We start from the raw sequence: 22,787 nt of genomic DNA, 5'->3' as shown, positions 1-22,787 counted from the left end.
ACTGAGTTGAAATGAGTTAAATTCCCTAGACACACACAGGCCTGATTACCGCCACAACTGTTCTAAATCAAGAAATCGCTTAAATAGGACCAGCCTGACAATGTGAAGTGGACTAAAAGATCCTCAAAAGCTATACATCATGCTGCAACCTAAAGAAATTCAAGAACAAATGAGAAACAAAGTAAATGAGATCTATCAGTCTGGAAAAGGTTATAAAGCCATTTCTAAAGCTTTGGGATTCTAGCGAGCCACAGTGAGAGCCATTATCCACAAATGGCAAAAACATGGAACAGTATGAACCTTCCCAAGAGTGGTTGGCCGACCAAAATTACCCCAAGAGCACAGCGACGACTCATCCAAGAGGTCACAAAAGACCCCACAACAACATCTAAAGATCTGCAGGCCCCACTTGCCTCAGTTAAGGACTTGCTGCGGTAAATGGAACCATGAATTCTGCTGTTTACTAAAAAATCCTAAAGGAGAATGTCCGGCCATCTCTTAGTGACCTCAAGCTGAAGCGCACTTTGATTACACAGCAGGGCAATGATCCAAAAACACACAAGCAAGTCTACCTCTGAATGGTTTAAGAAAAACAAAATTAAGACTTTGGAGTGGCCTAGTCAAATTACTGACCTCAATCACATTGAGTGCAGTGGCATGACCTTAAAAAGGCGATTCATGCTCGGAAACCCTCCAATGTGGCTGTAACATACCTGGCAGCGTGCTTGCATAGTGCACCATCTCTCACTATGCAAGATCGCAATCTTAACCTTCAGTCCAGTCTGCTAGTCTTGCTCCTGTTCATACTGTGTGCTTGCCTCTGGTCTGACTGCCTAGGGCAGCGGCCCGGTTACTTCCTGTTTCTTATAGCTGCTGTGGGCATACTCCTAATGCGTCCCCAGCCTATTGCTGTGAGTCACTGGATATTTAAACCCAGTCCACCCTGTAGGAGAGGCCTGAGCAACACTAATTTCAGTGTGCTCCTACTCTGAAGTCGCCAGGTCCTGTTCTGTTTCTTGCCTGTCCCGCCATTCTGGGGGCTGTATTCTCAGACCTGTTATCTGTGTCTTCTAGCCTGTTTCCGCCTTTCTGGGGGCCGGATACTCAGACTCGCTCCTGTATCTCGTTGCAGTGTCAGTTCCTGTGTGAACACTCTCCTAGCCTGTTTGTCTGCCATTCTGGGGACCGTATACCCAGACTCACTCCTGTATCTTGTTGCAGTGTCAGTTCCTGTCTGAACACTCTCCTAGCCTGTTTGTCTCTATGTCCATATCTTCCCTTTTCCTGCAGTGTCTGAACCTGCACCTAACTCCAACTCATTGTCTCTGTACTTCTGTTTGTGAGTTTAGAGTCCACTCGCTACTTCATTGCAAGTACCTTGTGTGTTTCTGGTTCTGCTTGTCCCTTCCATTCTGTTCCATGTGAACAGAGCTCTTTCCTCTCTGCTCTGACTTGCTCACCGCTCCGGTGGTTTCTCTCTGCCCTGCCTTGCTCACCGCTCCGGCGGTTTCTCTCTGCCCTGCCTTGCTCACCGCTCCGGCGGCTTCGCCCTGCTCTGCCTTGCTCACCGCTCCGGCGGTTCCTCTCTGCTCTGCCTTGCTCACCGCTCCGGCGGTTCCTCTCTGCTCTGCCTTGCCCACCACTCCGGCAGTTTCGCCCTGCTCAGCCTTGTCCACCACACCTGCGGTTTCGCCCTGCTCTGCTTGCTCAACCCTCCGGCGGTACCTCTCGGTTCTGCCTTGCTCACCGCTCCGGCAGTACCTCTCTGCTCAGCCTTGCCCACCGCTCCAGCGGTTCCTCTCTGCTCTGCTTGTCTACCGCATCTGCGGTTCTGTTCCTGAATCCCAGTCTGTACTGGACCCTATCCAGCCTGCGCTCCAACCTGCTAGTGCCTCCCTGTCTGCACTCCAGCCGTGCTTGCCAGTACCCCCCTGTCTGCATACCAGTCGTGCTTACCAGTACCCACCTGTCTGAATACCAGTCGTGCCTGCCAATACCCACCTGAGCCAGCCTAACCTGCCTGTTCCTGCATTCCCTGGTGTGGATCAACAGCCGTGTCCGGGGTCTGACCTAGGAGTAGCACCTGGTCCCTCTGCACGGTTCCTCCTTGGTGCACAAAGTCGACAGAGCCGCCGTGCGACCTTGGTCGGATCGGGTTGATACTTAGTTACGCCCCTTCAAGCACTCCCCGGTTCATGGTACAGTGGGATCACTAATCACGCACACGCCAGCCAGTCCGGGCATGCGCATAACAGTGGCTGAATTACAACAATTTTGCAAATATAAGTGGGCCAAATTCCTCCAGATAGTTGTAAAAGACTCATTGCCCGTTATCGCAAACACTTGATTGCAGTTGTTACTGCTAAGGGTGGACCAACCAGTTATTGTATTTAGGGGACAATCAATAATAAAGATCTTCATTTAAAAACTGCATTTTGTATTTACTTATTTTTTACTTACAGTAAATTTACATTTGCTTTGTGATCTGAAACACTTAAGTGTGACAAACATGCAAAAGAATTAGAAATCATGAAGGGGCAAACACTTTTTACCCCACTCTATGGCTGAATTCTGTCACTTGTCATATGGTTTTTTGTCCTGAGGACGAAGTATGGTACTTCGTAATGCATAGACAGTAAAAAAACGCATAATATTCTAGTGTGGACCTGGATTTACTTTCATCTACCAGCAGCGGAGATTTTCCACTTTTCTTTACTTTCCACATACTACTGGTTTGGGAGACCAAATGCACGTCAGCAAGTACCGAAGTCATAACAACAGTCGGTATTGTAGAGCTTTGGGAAGCACTCATAGTACTAGAAAACTGACCCTGCAGCTGGGACTGTGAAGATCCTAGCTTCTGGTATTTCCTGGCCAGTTCCTGAACCATCTGTGTCATATTTTACACCTGATCACAGAGTGCACCAACTGGATCCATTGGTGCGGGAAAAAAGTATAGGTCATGCGTAATGTGGCGCTAGTCACAACTCATGGACAGGCTGTGAAGCAGGGTAGTCAAAAGTTCTGGGGTCAGATAGCAAGAGAACACATAGAAAACTAAAGTTAAAAGACAAAGCCGAAGTCAAGTCATGATCTGAGGTCAGAATACCAGGAAGATAGCTGATCAGGGCAAAGGGGCTAGACAAATGGATGGTCAGGACAAGGTCCAAAGTCAGACAGCAAAGGATTAACAGAGCACAAAAATACAAAGCACACTACTGAGCAGATGCTACATCTGGAAGAAGTTTGAGACTGACAGCTCAGCTAAGTAACTGGGTAATCACCTAGAATAGGAAACACCTGAAAGAAGCTCAGCACTAGTGTTGAGCGAATTTGTTGAGCATTTCAAATTCGTGTTCGTGTTTTCGGCTTGTTCGCGCCAAAAAAATCGGCATCCCTGATTTACCACACTGTCACACAGATAACATCAGCGTGGCAATTCAGGGATGTTCGTGGGTGGAGCCGATTTTTTTGGGTGCAATCCAGCCAGAACCCTGAACACGAACCTGAATTTGAAATGCCAAACAAATTCGCTCAACACTACTCAGCACCGACAGCTCAGCTTACAACTGCACCAGATTGAACAACTGAGCTGTCAATCACAGCGTCCAAGACACACTGAGCGTAGGAATTTTGACACTCTGATGTTTATTAAGCAGAAGTTTATTAAGAGTTCATTTCCATGTAAAACATTTCCCACATTAAGAACATGAAAAAGGCTTCTCCCCTGTGTGATTACTCTGGTGACTAAGAAGAGATGATTTCTTCACAAAGCATTTTCCACATTCTGAACAGGAAAAAGGCTTCTCCCCTGTGTGAGTTCTCTGGTGTCTAACAAGAGATGATTGCTGGTTAAAACATTTTCCACATTCTGAACAGGAAAAAGGCTTCTCCCCTGTGTGAGTTCTTTGGTGTATAATAAGATTCCGTTTATGGTGAAAACATTTCCCACACTCTGAACAGGAAAAAGGCTTCTCCCCTGTGTGAATTTTCTGGTGTGTAACAAGATTAGATTTCTGGTTAAAACATTTCCCACATTCTGAACATGAAAAAGGTTTCTCTCCTGTGTGAGTTCTTTGGTGCATAATAAGATTTAGTTTATGGTTAAAACATTTCCCACATTCTGAACAGGAAAAAGGTTTCTCCCCTGTGTGAGTTCTCTGGTGTCTAACAAGAGATGATTTCGTGTTAAAACTTTTCTCACACATGAAACAAGAAAATCTATTCTCTGCTATGTGTATTTTTTGATGTTTAAGAGTAGACTTTTCGCGGGAAAAGCTATTTCCATATTCTGAAAGTGAAAATGGCTTCGTTGGAACAATTTGTTTTTTAATGCTTATTTTGTGACATTGATTTTCCTTAGTAGTTGGTAATGAATCAGAAGACATGACCTGTTTCATAGGATCAGATGACAGATCTTTGCTGTGAAGGGATGATGGTATATTTGGAGTAATGTCATTCACTTCAATTGCATCCTGTGGGATCTCAAGATCATCTGAATTAAAAATTGAAGATGTCAGCTGTCCCTCTGATCTCCTGGTACAGTCACCTGTTAAGAATAAAGCCAATTATTATTTTTGAATAAAATATCCTTAAGTTTTATATTTTTGAGCATTTCTACTTAAACTGTAAAAATAAGAAGTTATGTAAAAAAAATTGAATTATTCACCAAGACAATGACAGTTCACAGTCTAATAAAAAACCTCATTGGATGATTCAGTAGAGCGTGGTGTCCAACTGTTTGTTCATTCTTCCCCCAAAAATATGGAATAAAAAGCCACCAAACAATGATATGTAGGCAAAAATAATACCAATAAAAACTTCTACTCATCTCACAAAAAAACAAGTCCCCACTCAGGTCCATCATCTGTCAGTGGAAAAACAGAGGTTTCCACATTATTAGTGGCTCAAAGACTCTAGAAATGCAACATGGCTTCCATAAACCAATCCAGCAATATCCACTCTCCCAAAGTCAGATCTCCCCCTCGCTTCTGAGCCTTGCAGTGTGCACAAACCACATTTAGCATCCATGTATTTGGCATTACTATAGTGAGAAGAACTCACTTAATTTACGGTGTGCGTCTTCTGGAGCACAATCTGGGCACTATGTGTTGGGTAATAAAATGGCAAATGTACAAGATTCATTCTCCAACATCCACTGCGTGCTAATTTCCAGAAAGCGCCTGTGGAGTCAAAATAGTCCCTACTCCTATAGATTAAATTCACTGACGGGTTATAATCTCCAAAATGGAGTCGCTTTACGGGGATTTCTACTGCTCTGGTTTTCTGTTATTTTGTCATATTAAGGCTTCTGACAAAGTTGTGTCCGATTGTTTTCTGGGATCGGCTCCTGTGACGTCTGCTTCTGTCACCAATAGTGGTAGAAAACGCAGCACAACTGGACCAGGGTGCACGAGTAGGGTCCAAAACCGTATATAGTATAAGAGAAACCTCGGTACTCAGGTAATGGATTTTAGCAAATTAAATTTTAATTGCAGTCCACAGCAAAAATAACGTTTCGGTCTATACGACCTTCATCAGTGTACCACTTGCTAGGAATGAAATAGAGAAGGAGGGTGAGGACGCAGTGTCTCAGGCACGTGATTCCTTGGGACCAGAAGATGAGGAGAAATGAAAGACAAGACCGCGGTATCCACTGCTGGTGTCTGGCGTGCACTAATGAAGGTCGAATAGCCCAAAACGTTATTTTTGCTAAAATCCATTACCTGAGTGCCGAGGTTTCTCTTATGCTTCTGTCCCTAAGTGCCGCCTCATCCAATCTGCAGGCGGCGCTGGTGATGGAGGATACATCAGAATTAGAAGCTCTGGGCGGCGCATGCTTTGTCCAGCCACTAAGATTAGGGTGCCTGGGACCAGTAGTACCATCCAGTCTGGCAGTATGGGTGTGTGTGCTGTCCAGCTGGAGTAATCTGCTTCCTGCTTCAGCCAATTAGAAAGCACCGCACCCTACTAAAGCTGGAAGCATATTGCCGGAAGCTGCCAGATCCAGCCTTGTTCTCCTCTGGTTCAGTCCTCTGTGCTCAGCTCCCGGCTTGTGTATTTGTTTAGTGTTGTGACCCCTTACTATCGTAAGGGACAATATTTTCTATCAGATGAGTTTCAAGAAGAAATATTAGACGTTCAAAAATAACTTATTATAATAGTGCAGAGCTTAGATTAAATTTAGATCTTGGGCATTTGGCAGTGGCAAGGAAGACCTTTTCTTTTAAGACTTACAGACTCACATAAGTGAGGCCGGCCGATCCCACCACAATCAAACTATCATACAGAATGGAGCTGTAAAAAAAGAAACAATATAAAAACATGTAACATCTCCAACAACAACGTATGTATGAAGGGAGAACTCCAACACTAAACCGGAGTCGCACTCATTCATGGTGGACCATTGGAGCTACTATGACTCCTGAGCAAAAGAGTAGAGAAAGTATTAGCGCCCCCATTTCAGGAGAGATTGTGCAGTAATCTGAATTCCTTAGGATCGAAAACAAAATGGAATTTATGACGTGGAGTGAATCCATGAAACCAGGGCTCGAGCCAACACATCTCCTGCAGGTGTGAATAAATGTATATTACAGCCATCAGCCACGCACAGCTTAGAGATATATCATGGCACAGGTGTAATGTTTTCTGTATAGTTTATCACAATCCTGTTTGAAGTTAGTTGGTTTGAAAAGAAATTGAAAAGTCAGGATAAAGGGAAACTCTGTTGTTATTGGACAGAAAGTCACAATTGGCCCTCACTGCACATTTAATGTTGTCTAAAATAAAAGTGAAGTTTGGCCAGAAAGACGGGACCTGGTCTTGTAGGGACCATATGAGGACATTCAGCAGCACAGAAGGGAGAGAAGGTAGATTCATCCAATAAGATATCAGGATTCTAGGAAGCCAACAGCATCATTACCCTCCGCTTTCTCTTCAAGTGATTTTCTCACTTGTCAGCACATTCTACGTACGCTGTCATTTGGCTTTGTAGTTTACAGATCTGGGCCGGTAACGGTCAGCGTCTCCTAATCCCAGGGGGTAGGTGGATCCTCCAGATTGTAAGTCCTACAGAAAAGGTCTTTCACAATTACAAAAAGTATTGTGAACATTTTTGGATGGAGGAAAATGTTGTGGTCTAGAGGCAAAATAGTGATTACATGATTGTGATACGGCCGGACTACACCACCGATAAAGCAGCCACAGCCGGTGACTGAGAAGAATCTGTGACTTCTCTGCATTTAGTGGTTACTACTCACCTGGGCGGTCATATGTGGGAATCTCCTCTTTACACCGCTCATCACCCCTCACATATGTCTCTGTAGTATCAATATGGGTCAGATCTTCACCCTGAAACAAATATTGTAAAAGTCACAGACAGATATAATACTGGTGGATAAAACAAGACTGAGCACAAGACCTTCACAAACATCTACACATCATAGGGGAGATCTCATGACACCTTCTCTCCATCTACCTGATGATCCTGAGGAACATTGGGATCTTCTTGTTTACAGTCCTGTGGAAGAAGAGGACGGGGACATCTCTCTGGTGTTGTCCTCTTACTGGATAGAACTGGAGGAAACACATACAGGGACTGAATTCATTCTTTACATACAGATAATTATAGGCTGTGTGTATTTAGTCCTGTCTATTACCTGGTGATGTGAGGGGCTGGGGAACCTCCATCATGACGTCCTTGTACAGATCTTTGAGTCCTTCTAAATACTCCCACTCCTCCATGGAAAAATAGACGGCGACATCCTGACACCTTATAGGAACCTGACACATACAATGATACCGTTATCTCCCCGATCCCTCCATAGCGTTACTGTATAATGTCCCAGCATTCCCACCTCTCCAGTCAGCAGCTCAATCATCTTGTAGGTGAGTTCTAGGATCTTCTGGTCATTGATGTCCTCATGTATCAGGGGGTGAGGTGGAGGTCCCGTGATTGGTCTCAGGGGTGTCACCCATCCCTCAGACACAGGGTCCTGACAGCGCTCACTAGAGGTCTTCTTCACTACTGTGTAATCCTGGTTATGGAGAGACACATTAATAAATCTCACTACAGATATTTCCAGAGTCCTCACCTCTCCAGTTCTGTCCATCTGTTATTTCCATAGATAAGAATGATGTAATGTGACGTCATCAGAATCTCTCACCTCTCCAGTAAGCCGGAAGAGGATCTCTAGGGTGAGGTGTAATATCCTCTCCACCATCTTCTTTCTGTCTCTAGCCATTCTTCTCTAGGAAAATTATATAGATAAATTATTAGTATCTCATATTGTATCAGACGGTAATGGGGAAGCTGAAAGGATATATAGGAGAGATGCATGTATGTCATCCTATTATTGTATGTACTGGTTTCTTGTTTTGTAAAAAAAAAAAACCTAATGAAAAAATCTCAATAAAAATATATTGGATTAAAAAAAAAAAAAAAAGAATAGCAAAAAGGCTTCTCCCCTGTGTGAGTTCTCGGGTGCTTAACCAAAGCTGATTTATGGTTAAAACATTTCCCACATTCTGAACATGAAAAAGGCTTCTCCCCTGTGTGAGTTCTCTGGTGATCAACAAAAACTGATTTCTGGTTAAAACATTTTCCACATTTGGAACAAAAAAATCTATTGTCCGCTGTGTGTATTTTTTGATGTTTAAGAATAGACTTTTCGAGGGTAAAACTATTCCCATTTTCTGAACGTGAAAATGATTTCTTTGCTTTAGGAGCAGTTCGTTTTTTAATGCTTATTTTATTTTGATTTTCCTTAGCAGTCGGTAATGAATCAGAAGACAGGACCTGTTTCTTAGGATCAGATGATTGATGTTTGCTGTGAAGGGATAATGGTATATCTGGAGTAATGGCATTCACTTCAATTGTATCCTGTGGGATCTCAAGATCGTCAGATTTAAAAATCTCCTGTCCCTCTGATCTTCTGGTACAGTCATCTGCCAAGAATAAAAAACAATTATTAATTTAGAATAAAATATCCTTGAAATTTATATTTTTGAACATTTCTACTTAAAATATCTAAACAAACACATCCCTGGGCTACATGCTAATCCAGGGAAATGAAGAGATATATGCTGCATTTTCAAGGTGCTGCAGCCAACAACCACAATTAAATCGCCGAAAAGGTGGCCGCATAAGGTCCAGGGGACTGCGCGTCGCCCGACAAGGCCCGAGGCTACTGGCTTGGGACACTGATTGACAGGCGCAGGACAGGAGGGCGAGAGCCAGCGCAGTGAGACAACCGGGAAAGGTACATAGAACGGGGTCCCGTGCAAGTGCTCCTGAAATACCTGAGAGTTTGCTGGCTCACTAACCCGGAGGACACAGGACGACGTGGGCGGTTATAATCCGGAAAGTGCAACCTGAGGAACTTAACAACTGTGAGTAAAATCTGAAGACTGCACCCCACTGTGTCCTTGAATAATTGCTGCGCCATCACCAGCCCTGCACTACACAGCACCAACAAACATCTACCTCATAAAATCCCCATCTATTGCCCTGGAGCTAAGCTCTGCCTGTAGAGAGCTGAACCATCTCTGCTGCATCACCATAAGCTCCAGAGGATCTGCACCACAGCGGCGGCCCATATAGCCGCATACCACAGGTGGCGTCATGAACATTATCTCTAAAAACTTTATTCCCCTTTTACTTTTCCCCTTTAATTGACCACCCTGGGTCACGGACTGGGTCACCACCACCGTGACCTCCCCCAGCAGCGACCAGGACGGCTACCTAGTACCCCACGGCCCAGGGGGCGCGTCACTTCCATAAACCAATCCAGCAATATCGGCACTCCCAAAGTCAGATCTACCCCTCACTTCTGAGCCTTGCAGTGTGCACAAACCACATTTAGCCTCCATGTATTTGACATTACTATAGTGAGAAGACCCCACTTAATTTACGGTGTGTGTCTCCTGGAGCACAATCTGGACACTATGTGTTGGGTAATAAAATGGCATATTTGCAATATTCACTCTCCAACATCCACTGCGTGATAATTTCTGGAAAGTGCCTGTGGAGCCAAAATAGTCACTACTCCTATAGATTAATTCACTGAGGGTTATAATTTCCAAAATTTAGTCACTTTATAGGGATTTCGTCCATTTTGTAATAATAGGGCTTCTGCAAATGGTGGGTCCCATCTCCTCTGGGATCTGCTCCTGGGACGTCTGCTTCTGTCACCAGGAGCCGCCTTATTCATCCTGCAGGCGGCGATAGTGATGGAAGAGACGTCAGAATCAGAAGCTCTGGGTGGTGCAGGTTCTGTCCAGCCACTAATATTAGGGTTGCTGGGACCAGTAGTACTATCCAGTCTGGCAGTATGGGTGTATGTGCTGTCCAGCTGGAGTAATCTGCTCCCTGCTTCAGCCATTTGGAAAGCACCGCACCCTACTAAAGCTGGAAGCATATTGCCGGAAGCTGCCAGATCCAGCCTTGTTCTCCTCTGGTTCAGTCCTCTGTGCTCAGCTCCCGGCTTGTGGATTTGTTTCCTGTTGTGACCTCGGCCCGTTTACTGACTACTGGTGTCTTCTGATTTTGTATTTCCTCTGCCCTCCTGGTTCTGACCCGGTTACCTTACTATTCATCTTGACGTTAAAGGGTGATGAGAAAGGCAGTCCCTGGGATCTGGAGTAGATAGCGCCAAGCCTATTCGTGGTAGTCATCTTTTGAGTTGCCAGGTGACCATGAACATTTCCCCAATACATTGTGTCTGCAAACTATTCCACCAAGATCTGCATTCAAATAGCTAAATGTCGCTCCTTCCCTTCTTAACCTGCCATGTGCCCAGACAGTAGTGTACAACCGTATATAGGGGATTGTCAGATTCAAGAGAAGTTGGAAAATAATTTGTAAGGTCCATTTGTTTCCTATTATCCTTTGTGAAGAATTCCAGAGTTATCACCACATAAAGTGACACACGTCAGATTTGAAAAATGGGCCCAGATAGGAACACAAAACTGGCTGCAGGAAGAGGTTAAATTAGAGTATTTTGAGAACTAACTACTATAGTCAAAAACTGACTATAGACAATAACACATCTACAGAAATGATCAATCTCAATAGTCTTCATCAGTAAAAAATTAGTAACTAGTGGTGAAACCTCTCTGGGGTAATTAGAGTATGGGGCTCGGTGGTTCTTCGTAATCTAAACTACGATAAGGGCCAATATTTTCTGTCAGATGACTTTCAGGATGAAATATTAGACATTGAAGGAGAACTTTTTATAATAGTGCAAAGATGAGGGGTCTTAAATTTAGACCTCGGGCATTTGGAAGAGGAAATGGAGACCTTCTTTTAAAGACTACCAGGGAGTTACAGACTCACATAAGTGAGTCAGGCCGATCCCACCACAATAAAGGTATCATACAAAATGAACCTGGAAAAAAAATACAGAATAAAAGATATGTTACATCCCAAACAACAACGTATGTATCAGGGGAGAGAACTTCAAACCTAAACCAGAGCCGCACTCATTTATGGTGGACCATTGGAGCTACTATGAGTCCTGACCAGAAGAGTAGAGAAAGTATTAGCGCCCCCATTTCAGGAAACATTGTGCAGTAATCAGAATTCCTTAGGATTGAAAATATAATGGAATTTATGACGTGGAGTGAATCCATGAAACCAGGGCTCGAGCCAACACATCTCCTGCAGGCGTGAATAAATGTATATTACAGCCATCAGCCACACACAGCTTAGAGATATATCATGGCACAGGTGTAATGTTTTTTGTGTAGTTTATCACAATCCTGTTTGAAGTTAGTTGGTTTGAAAAGAAATTGAACACTCAGGATAAAGGGAAACTCTGTTGTTATTGTACAGAAATTCACACTTGGCCTCACTGCACATTTAATGTTGTCGATCATAAAAGTGAAGTTTGGCCAGAAAGACTGGACCTGGTCTTGTAGGGACCATATGAGGACATTCAGCAGCACAGAAGGGAGAGAAGGTAGATTCATCCATTAAGATATCAGGGGTCTAGGAAGCCAACAGCATCATTACCCTCCGCTTTCTCTTACACACCCATCATAATATTTTTCTTCAAGTGATTTTCTCACTTGTCAGCACATTCTACGTACGCTGTTATTTGGCTTTGTAGTTTACAGATCTGGGCCGGTAACGGTCAGCGTCTCCTAATCCCAGGGGGTAGGTGGATCCTCCAGGTAGTAAGTTCTATAGAAAAGGTCATTTACAATTACACAAAGTAATGTGAACAGTTTTGGATGGAGGAGAATGTTGTGATCTAGCGGTAAAATGGTGATCACACGATTGTGATACGGCTGGACTACACAACCGATAAAGCAGCCACAGCTGGTGACAGAGAAGAATCTGTGACTTCTCTGCATTTAGTGGTTACTACTCACCTGGGTGGTCATATGTAGGAATCTCCTCTTTACACCGCTCATCACCCCTCACATATGTCTTTGTAGTATTAATATGGGTCAGATCTTCACCCTGAAACAAATACTGTAAAAGTCACAGACAGATGGAGAAGTCCCATCTATGATCAGATCTAATCCTGACATCTCCACCGTTCTCATTACACTATGATTGTAGAAAATCAATTAGTTTATTTTAATAGATTACCTAATCAGTGTGAATCAATATACCGATGATGGAATAATCTATGTGTATGTATGTATGCAAATGTGTATATGCACATGGATTATGTTAATAGTTAATGAATATATAACTAACAGCTTCTGTTCTAATCTGTATACAAGAACAACTAAATGATTTCCTGGGAATGGCGTATGCATGGGAATGGCTGATAACAGAAAGATTCATGTCGAGATGGCAAAGATGGCGCTGAGAGGCGAACTCACTCCCTCCATCAGAATTCCTAAGGCGTTACTCAAACCAAGAGATACATAGATGAACGAATTATAGCGTGCCGAGTTATCAGAAAAGAGCAATAAATTTTTACTAATCCCACCTAGAAGGAGAATGCTATTTAACCCCATGTCTACCTAATAAAGTATGCCATTTTGCATGGTTCAGTTTCTGAGTGAAGTTTTTCAACCAGATAAGCAGATTTGGTTAATTAGCTTCTCTGCATGCACTCAGACATCTTTAATTTGGAGGAGAGCAGTTACCTAGTGTATCTTAAATTGGTGTAACCTTCACAAATAGTGCCGTGACTCGGAATGTGTACGATGAAGATCATCATGATCAGTGTGTGACACAACTTAGAGCTACAATCAACAATATTCTGAACTATGTTGGAACAAGGAACCTTACTTCTATTGCTCTTCCTGCTATAAGTTATGGAATGTATGGATTTCCTATGCAAGCCTGTGCCCAAGCAATAGCCCAAGCTATACCGGAGTATAGAAGATTAAGGCTATGTGCCCACGATGCAGAAATGAAGCAGAAAATTTCTGCAGCATTTCTGCATCTCCCTGGCAGAAAAAAACGCATGCAGATTGTGCATGCGTTTTTCCTGCAGAATACATGCGGATCCACATGCGTTTCCGCATGCAGATTGACAAGCACTTTCCAGGCGATAGCATCACTTGGAAAGTGCTTGACAACTAGGTCACACTGTATAAATCCATGCAAACAGCATGGATTTATACAGTGTGAACCGTAAAAATAAAACAAATAAAGCTATACTCACCCCCGAGGCCCCTGTGTGCTGCAGCGCTCGTTCCTGTCTGGTTCCCGGCTGCCGGCATATCGCGAGACACAGCGGTGAAGGGCCTGCGGTCACGTGACTGTGACGTCACCGAAGGTCCTTCAGGGCTGCTGGCATTCAGAGAGAAGACGCCGGACAGGTGAGTATAAACTTTATTTGTTATTTTATTCTTTTTTTACAGGTACAATGGTACCCAGGTCTGGATGAGAGTCTCCTCTCCTCCAGAACTGGGTACCATCCGCACATAGAGACGCATAGAAGCCGCTTGTAAAAATGTACAGTCGCAGTTTCTGTGCGTCTCAATGCAAGTCAATGGCGGGAGTTCCGCTGCACTTCCGCAAAATTAAATGACATGCTGCGGATTTTTGTACGCAGCATAAACGCTGCGGAAAAATCCGCAGCATGAGCATAGAACATGCGGAATCCCCTTGGGGACCATGGGGTGCGGATTACCTAGCGTTTTACAAGCGTTTCCGCTGCTTGAAAAACGCTACGTGGGCACACAGCCTAACTATGTTAGAGGAGATAAGACTAATCAGCAATTACTATCATAAATCTCAAATTCTCACCCGAGCTGTGGAAAGTGCCACAGCTAGATCAGACTCACTCAGCCGCCAGATGACCTCACAAGATAACCTGAATGAACTATTTCCTAGACAAACAAGCCCACCTCCTGCTATAAGAAAGGAGCATTAATTCCCTGTGTTTCTCCAGCTAACACTCCATTGTTTCCAGTGAAGAAAAACTGCAAGAGGAGAACCGGATAAATTCAGGATGGTGCAAGATCTGAGAGCTGTGAGTGCAGTTACAATCCTGGAGACTCCAGTGGTGCCAAATCCACATATATTACTCAGTGAAATTCCCCCCGAGGCAACGCATTTTACAGTAATCGACTTGGCAAACGCCTTCTTCAGTGTGCCTCTGTATCCAGACTGTCGGTATCTTTTTGATTTTACGCACAGAGGAGTACAGTACACCTGGACCGTTATGCCTCAAGGAGCTCAGAACTCTCCTCATCACTTCACACTGGCCTAAACTACCTGTCTCCAACCCTGGAAGAGTGAGAACCCTGAAGTCACATTGATACAATATGTCGATGATCTACTACTCTGTTGTCCAGACGACCAAACTTGCCACAGGTTCAGCTATTCTTTGCTCCAATTTCTGGCCACCATCGAATGCAAAGTTACTACAGCTACAGCTACAGAACTCCTCCACAGAACAGCAGATGTTGTACTTGGCCATCCTACAACTATACTGGCCCCTCATGATTTGCAAGCTATCCTTGCACAAACCCAGCACAACCATCTATCTATGCAACGTCGTGTCAGAATCCAATGTGAGCCCCTTTTACCAGAAAATATAGCTCTTCGGCAATGTACTGTCTTGAACCCCTCCACTCATGCTTCCTCTGTCAAGGGGGGACTGCCCTGAAGACTTAGGGGGGTCCTCAGAAGACCATGAATACCCTGATTCGAGTGACCATGATTGCCTTGAGGTCATGAAGGCAGAAACTTCTCACCTACCTACTGTCTCTGAGCAGCCACTGCCTGAAGCGGATCTGATACTGTATACTGACGGGTCCAGATACGCAGATGAATATGGAACGTACCATACCGGATATGCGGTGGCGTCCCCACCAACGGTTATTTCTGCTGGACCACTGCCATCTTATATGTCAATTCAAGAGGCCGAACTGTATGCTCTGACCGAAGCCCGCAAGTGCGCAGAGAGTCGAGTGGTCAATATCTACATGGACTCGAGGTACGGATTCGGGATTGCCCATGACTTTGGCCTGATATGGGCCCTGAGGGGCTACAAGACAGCCAGTGGAGCTCCAATCCGGAATGCAGCGGCAGTGAGAAGTCTGCTAGAAGCTCTGAAGTTACCTAGGCAAGTGGCTGTGATCAAAATTAAGGCTCATGGGAAACTGAATTCAGAGGAAGCCAAGGGCTGACATTACAGCAAAAGCAGCAGCTATGGAACCAATATTTCCAGAGGAAGCAGAGGTGTCGGGTGGTACGGAGGTGTTTGTGCTCACCAGAAGTCAGAGACAACAAGGAGATGAGGAAGAAACGGGAATGAGAAATTTGGGGTTGGAAGATGAAGAGGAGCAAAGACTGGAAGAGAATCTGACACACAGGACTTAAGTGGACTGGCAGAATGCGGTAACGGAAGAAGGAAAACAAAACAAAATTCTTAAAGCCAGTAAAGAATTTTCACTTCCATGGCCGGAGGTGCTGCCTATTGCCCTATACTCAGTCCAAAATACCCCGAGACAACCCACAGGGCTCACATCATACGAGATCTTGTTTGGTGGGCCACCTAGAATGGGTCGATATTACCCACAGCAGCTTAGTTCAGGGAATGATAAGCTTGTGAATTTTGCTGTCAGACTTGCTAAAGAGTTAAAACTAACACATGCTACAGTGTACTCTTCTATTCCAGACTCAGATCTTGAATCAGGTACTCACAGTATCCAGCCTGGAGATTTTGTCTGGATAAAGAATCACGTGCGAGGCACACTGGATGCCAGATTTGAAGGGCCCTACCAAGCACTACTTACATCCCCTACGGCTGTGAAGGTCGAAGGCCAAACATCATGGGTCCACACATCCCATTGCAAGAAGGCGGTCTCAGACCCACAACCCTGATGTTCCTTTGTCTGATGACAGTAGCTTGGGGGGGAAGCCTTTGTTACGGTAACACGTGCATTCCAAACAATTATTACTAAAGAGAATGATATTCCAGTTTTCTGGTACAACACTTCCTTGAATGTGGTGACATGAAGATTAGGATTAGATTGGAGGGCAAATAGACTGGGGAATGTGCCATAACTAAAGCAATAATGTCTGTTTACCTTATATCTGAGTTCCAGGAATCCAAAGAGGAAATAAAGGCTGTGTTTGCAGGTACATACAGGGCCAAGAGAGAAGTTAACCCCAAAGGCAGTTTTGATCCACATATATATATATATATATATATATATATAGATGTTCTCGGGGTTCTTAGGGGGGTGCCAGACGAATTCAAGGCCTGAGACCAAGTGAAGGTGGGATTTGAGTCCATAATACCCATAATAACCATTAACAAGAACGTAGATTGGATACATTACATATATTATAACCAACAAAGATTTGTCAATTACACCAAAGATGCCTTATAAGGGATAGCTGACCAACTAGCACCCACATCTACCATGGCCTTCCAAAACAGAATAGCTCTGGATATGTTATTGCAGAAAAAGGAGCGGTATGCAAAATGATAGGTGACCATTGTTGTACGTATATATCCCAGACAATACCGGCCCCACAGGGAAAGTTACTAAGGCTCTCAAAATCTATGAACAAACAGTTCCCCTTAGAACAAAAGTGTTGTACCAGAGAGAATACCGGAAGTAAATGAGTTTGTAAAGTTAATATCCATATTTCTGTGTTAGGGGTGACCCGCGATTACACAGTCACTAGATCTTTTAGGGTCTCCACCCCTTTCCTGTAGGTCTTCGTACGAGTTAGATTTAGGAACGTCGGTGGGTCCGGCTAAAAGGGACGGGCCGCCCGGCACATCGTAGGGTTCCAGAATAGCCTTAACATAGGGTAAATTTCTTCTCCCCCACTGATTTTTAGCATATGGATATTAAAAGCAAATAATTGATTTTAGGGGGGCTTGTCAAGGTTAAATATATATATTATAGAAAATCAATTAGTTTCTTTTAATAGATTACCTAATCAGTGTGAATCAATATAGCGATGATGAAATAATCTATGTGTATGTATGTATGCAAATGTGTATATGCACATGGATTATATTAATAGTTAATGAATATATAACTAACAGCTTCTGTTCTAATCTGTAGACAAGAACAACTAAATGATTTCCTGGGAATGACGTATGCATGTGCATGGCTGATAACAGAGAGATTCATGTCGAGTTGGCAAAGATGGCGCTGAGAGACGAACTCACCCCCTCCATCGGAATTCCTAAGGCATTAATCAAACCAAGAGATACATAGATGACAAGAGATACATAGATGAACGAATTATAGCGTGCCAAGTTATCAGAAAAGAGCAATAAATTTTACTAATCCCATCTAGAAGGAGAATGCTATTTAACCCCATGTCTACGTAATAAAGTATGCCATTTGGCGTGGTTCAGCTTCTGAGTGAAGTTTTTCAACCAGATTAGCAGATTTGGTTAATTAGCTTCTCTGCATGCACTCAGACATCTTTAATTTGGAGGAGAGCAGTTACCTAGTGTATCTTAAATTGGTGTAACCTTTACAGTATAAGACATATAATACTGGTGGATAAAACAAGACTGAACACAAGACCTTCACAGCCGTCTACACATCATAGGGGATATCTCATGACACCTTCTCTCCATCTACCTGATGATCCTGAGAAACATTGGGATCTTCTTGTTTACAGTCCTGTGGAAGAAGAGGATGGGGACATCTCTCTGGTGTTGTCCTCTTACTGGATAGATCTGGAGGAAACACATACAGGGACTGAATTCATTCTTTACATACAAATATTTATAGGCCGTGTGTATTTAGTCCTGTCTATTACCTGGTGATGTGAGGGGCTCGGGAATCTCCATCATGATGTCCTTGTACAGATCTTTGTGTCCTTCTATATACTCCCACTCCTCCATGGAGAAATAGACAGCCACATCCTGACACCTTATAGGAACCTGACGCATACAATGATATCGTCATCCCCCGATCCCTTCATAGCATTACAGTATAATGTCCCAGCATTCCAAATAGTGTCACCTCTCCAATCAGCAGCTCAATCATCTTGAAGGCGAGTTCTAGGATCTTCTGGTCATTGATGTCCTCCTGTATCAGGGGGTGAGACTGAGGTCCTGTAATTGGGCACAGGGGTCTTCCCCTTCTCTCAGACACAGGGTCCTGACAGCGCTCACTAGAGGTCTTCTTCACTACTGTGTAACCCTAGTTATGGAGAGAAACATTAATAAATCTCACTCCAGACATTTCCAGAGTCCTCACCTCTCCAGTTCTGTCCATCTGTTATTCCCATAGATAAGAATGATGTAATGTGACGTCATCAGAATCTCTCACCTCTCCAGTAAGCCGAAAGAGGATCTCAAGGGTGAGGTGTAATATCCTCTCCGCCATCTTGTCTCTGTCCATATCCATCATTGATAGGTGATTCAGAAAAATTCTCTTAATATAGAAGATCTTCACTGAGAGGATCTGATATTGTAGAGACCTGAATGAGAAGAAGAGCCGATGTAACATCATAAAGAATTCTGTGTATTAATACAATTACTGGAGACAATAAGGGAAATATATCAGGAGATAGAATGCGTAGATGTTGTATTCTCTAGTCTTTTATGGATTGGAACACAAGTTGAATTGCTGACTTAGGCTATGTGCCCACGATGCAGAAATGCTCAGGATTTTTTCCTGAGCATGTCCTGCCAAAGACATGTGGATGTGAAGCGTTCTTCACATGCATTTCCGTATGAGGGTTGACAACCGCTTTCCAAGCGATTTTAGCATCACTTGGAAAGTGCTTGACAACTTGGTTACACTATATAAATCCATGCAACAGACATGGATTTATATAGTGTAACCCCCAAAGAATGTCAAAAAATAAAAAAATAAATATATACTTACACTCCGATGGCCCCCGCAGTCTTGCTTCGCTCCGTCGTGGCTGCCGGCAACTGGCGGTGCACTGTACTGAAGGACCTGCTGTCACATGACTATGACGTCAGCGCAGGTCCTACAGTTCATCGCGAGATGCCGGCAAAGGAGGACGAGCGTAGTGCGGGCCGCCAGAAGGTAAGTATAATCTTTATTTTTTATTTTATTCTTTTTTTTACATGTTCTATGGTACCCAGGTCCGGAGGAGAGTTTCCTCTCCTCCACATCTGGGTACCATCCGCACATTAGAATGCATGGAAGACGCATCTACAGATGTAGTAATGTGTAATCCATGCGTTCCAATGCTAGTCAATGGCGGTGAAAATGCATTTTTTTCCACAATGATAACCCGTAGCGGAAATTTCCGCAGCATGTGCACACCACATGCGGATTATCATTGGGGAACATGGCAGGCCTTCTACCATGCATTTTTTAAGCGTTTCTGAAGCGTTTTTGCTGCGGTGGAAACGCTTAAAAAACGCATCGTGGGCACACAGCCTTAGACATCTCCTCCGTACTTCCAATCACTGGCTAATTTGGCCACTGCTTCAGTAAGAATCACCCAGAAACCCAAGCAGCAATGGTATTTTTATTATTTTACAACATTCTGCTTTTGTCCCTGACGTACTAATAAAACCTATATATTTTAGGCCACAGACAACAAGCAGTTTCTTCCTCGGAGTCTGCAGCTGAATACGTTTCTTATAGACTCATCTTCCATAACGCTAATTCTCGTCATATACATTACACGTGACATGAGAAATAACAACTTCATGATGAGGACGACATCTTCATCTTCTAATACGGCTCTAGAAACAAAGTTGGCCAGAGTCCGTCACTAACTACATCATCACCGACTGTCTGTATGAATGTTTCCCGTCTTTCCCAGGTTGTAATCTTTTATCACGTTACATCTCATTTATAAGAGCTTGTTTGTAAGAACACCAAGACAGGAGTTATTTGATGCTAATGTCTCCTTGTACAGTGTTTTTTTTTCATGGATATTATGTTTCTTTTAGCATTTTTATGTAGGCTTCCATATATTACATGAAAAACACCAAAAAAAGAAAACCAAGTGTTAAAACATAAAATAAAATTGGGGATGGCGGCACTGTGGGATCATTATACTGTAAGTGAGGGGGATGGTGGTAATGTGGGAATATTATATTGTATGTGGGAAGATGGCGGGACTGTGACATTATACTGTATGTGGGAAGATTGCGGGACTGTGGGAACATTATACTGTATGTGGGAAGATGGCGGTACTGTGAACATTATACAGTGTGGGGAAATAGAGGTACTATGAGAGGATTAATGACCGCAGTCGCTCCTGTGACCGGGCCCAGCCAACACCAACCCCTGCTTCAGCAGGATGTGTGTTCTCGGACTGACATTCAGCTTAGTGCCACAATACACGCTGCCGACCAATCAGAGGCCAGCAGCTGACATCGGCATGTACGTCATTAGTGGCGCATGGAAGTAACAGCATGCTCTCCTGTCGCTTCCAGCTGAAGTCAGCGGCAGCTCCAGAAAAAGACACCGCGCGGCGAGGGAGCGGAGAGAAGGTGAATATAATGTTATTGTTTTTTTAAATCAGCGAGTACACGGTGCCCTTGGCCATACTACTACATGTAAGAGTATGGACTGTGCATTATACTACTACATGTAAGAGTATGAGCTGTGCATTATACTGCATGGATGACTGTGGGCTGTACATTATACTACATGAGTATGGGCTGTGCATTATACTACATGTATGACTGTGGGCTGTGCATTATACTACATGTGTGGATTATGGGCTGTGCATTATACTACATGGATGACTGTGGGCTGTGCATTATACTACATGTATGACTATGGGCTGTGCATTATACTACATGGATGACTGTGGGCTGTGCATTATACTACATGGATGACTGTGGGCTGTGCATTATACTACATGTATGACTATGGGCTGTGCATTATACTGCATGGATGACTGTGGGCTGTGCATTATACTACATGTATGAGTATGGGCTGTGCATTATACTACATGTATGACTGTGGGCTGTGCATTATACTACATGTTTGGATTATGGGCTGTGCATTATACTACATGTATGGACTGTGGGCTGTGCATTATACTACATGTATGACGGTGGGCTGGGCATTATACTACATGGATGACGGTGGGCTGTGCATTATACTACATGGATGACTATGGGCTGTGCATTATACTACATGTATGGACTGTGGGCTGTGCATTATACTACATGGATGACTATGGGCTGTGCATTATACTACATGGATGACGGTGGGCTGGGCATTATACTGTATGGAGGATTATGGGCTGTGCATTATACTACATGGATGACGGTGGGCTGGGCATTATACTGTATGGAGGATTATGGGGAGTGCATTATACTACATGTATGGACTGTGGGCTGTGCATTATACTACATGTATGACTATGGGCTGGGCATTATACTACATGGATGACGGTGGGCTGGGCATTATACTACATGTATGACTATGGGCTGTGCATTATACTACATGTATGACGGTGGGCTGGGCATTATACTACATGGATGACGGTGGGCTGTGCATTATACTACATGGATGACTATGGGCTGTGCATTATACTACATGTATGGACTGTGGGCTGTGCATTATACTACATGGATGACGGTGGGCTGTGCATTATACTACATGGATGACTATGGGCTGTGCATTATACTACATGGATGACTATGGGTGGACCATTATACTAAATGTGTGGACTATGGGCTGTGCATATACTACATGGATGACTATGGGCAGTGCATTATACTACATGTATGACTGGGGGCTGTGCATTATACTACATGGATGACTGTGGGCTGTGCATTATACTACATGTATGACTGTGGGCTGGGCATTATACTACATGGATGACGGTGGGCTGGGCATTATACTACATGGATGACGGTGGGCTGGGCATTATACTACATGGATGACTATGGGCTGTGCATTATACTACATGTATGGACTGTGGGCTGTGCATTATACTACATGGATGACTATGGGCTGTGCATTATACTACATGTATGGACTGTGGGCTGTGCATTATACTACATGTATGACTATGGGCTGTGCATTATACTACATGGATGATAGTGGGCTGGGCATTATGCTACATGTGCGGACTATGGGCTGTGGATTATACTACATGTACGGACTATGGGCTGTGCATTATACTACATGTACGGACTATGGGCTGTGCATTATACTACATGTACGGACTATGGGCTGTGCATTATACTACATGTACGGACTATGGGCTGTGCATTATACTACATGTACGGACTATGGGCTGTGCATTATACTACATGTACGGACTATGGGCTGTGCATTATACTACATGTACGGACTATAGGCTGTGCATTATACTACATGTACGGACTATGGGCTGTGCATTATACTACATGTACGAACTATGGGCTGTG

At 43.8% G+C, this 22,787-nt stretch overlaps 1 protein-coding gene across 1 annotated transcript in view; it reads right to left on the bottom strand.

Moving 5' to 3' along the window:
• Window positions 1-3,450: 3,450 nt before the first annotated feature.
• LOC141194418 (uncharacterized) overlaps window positions 3,451-22,787 on the bottom strand; it is a 69,838-nt gene continuing 50,501 nt past the window's right edge. Inside the window, exons 6-12 of the mRNA XM_073662332.1 lie at window positions 18,733-18,883; window positions 18,424-18,603; window positions 18,218-18,341; window positions 18,037-18,134; window positions 12,376-12,466; window positions 8,487-8,946; window positions 3,451-4,167 (exon numbers count right to left, since the gene is read on the bottom strand). Coding sequence (XP_073518433.1) covers window positions 3,702-4,167; window positions 8,487-8,946; window positions 12,376-12,466; window positions 18,037-18,134; window positions 18,218-18,341; window positions 18,424-18,603; window positions 18,733-18,883 — 1,570 coding nt within the window. The 3' untranslated portion in view covers window positions 3,451-3,701. The remainder of the gene's footprint in view (window positions 4,168-8,486; window positions 8,947-12,375; window positions 12,467-18,036; window positions 18,135-18,217; window positions 18,342-18,423; window positions 18,604-18,732; window positions 18,884-22,787) is intronic.

This window comes from Phyllobates terribilis, unplaced genomic scaffold (assembly GCF_046119375.1).
Source record: "Phyllobates terribilis strain yellow unplaced genomic scaffold, ASM4611937v1 Scaffold_71__1_contigs__length_7168151, whole genome shotgun sequence".
Taxonomy (NCBI): Eukaryota; Metazoa; Chordata; class Amphibia; order Anura; family Dendrobatidae; genus Phyllobates; species Phyllobates terribilis.
This window is presented reverse-complemented; position numbering and strand designations above follow the sequence as displayed.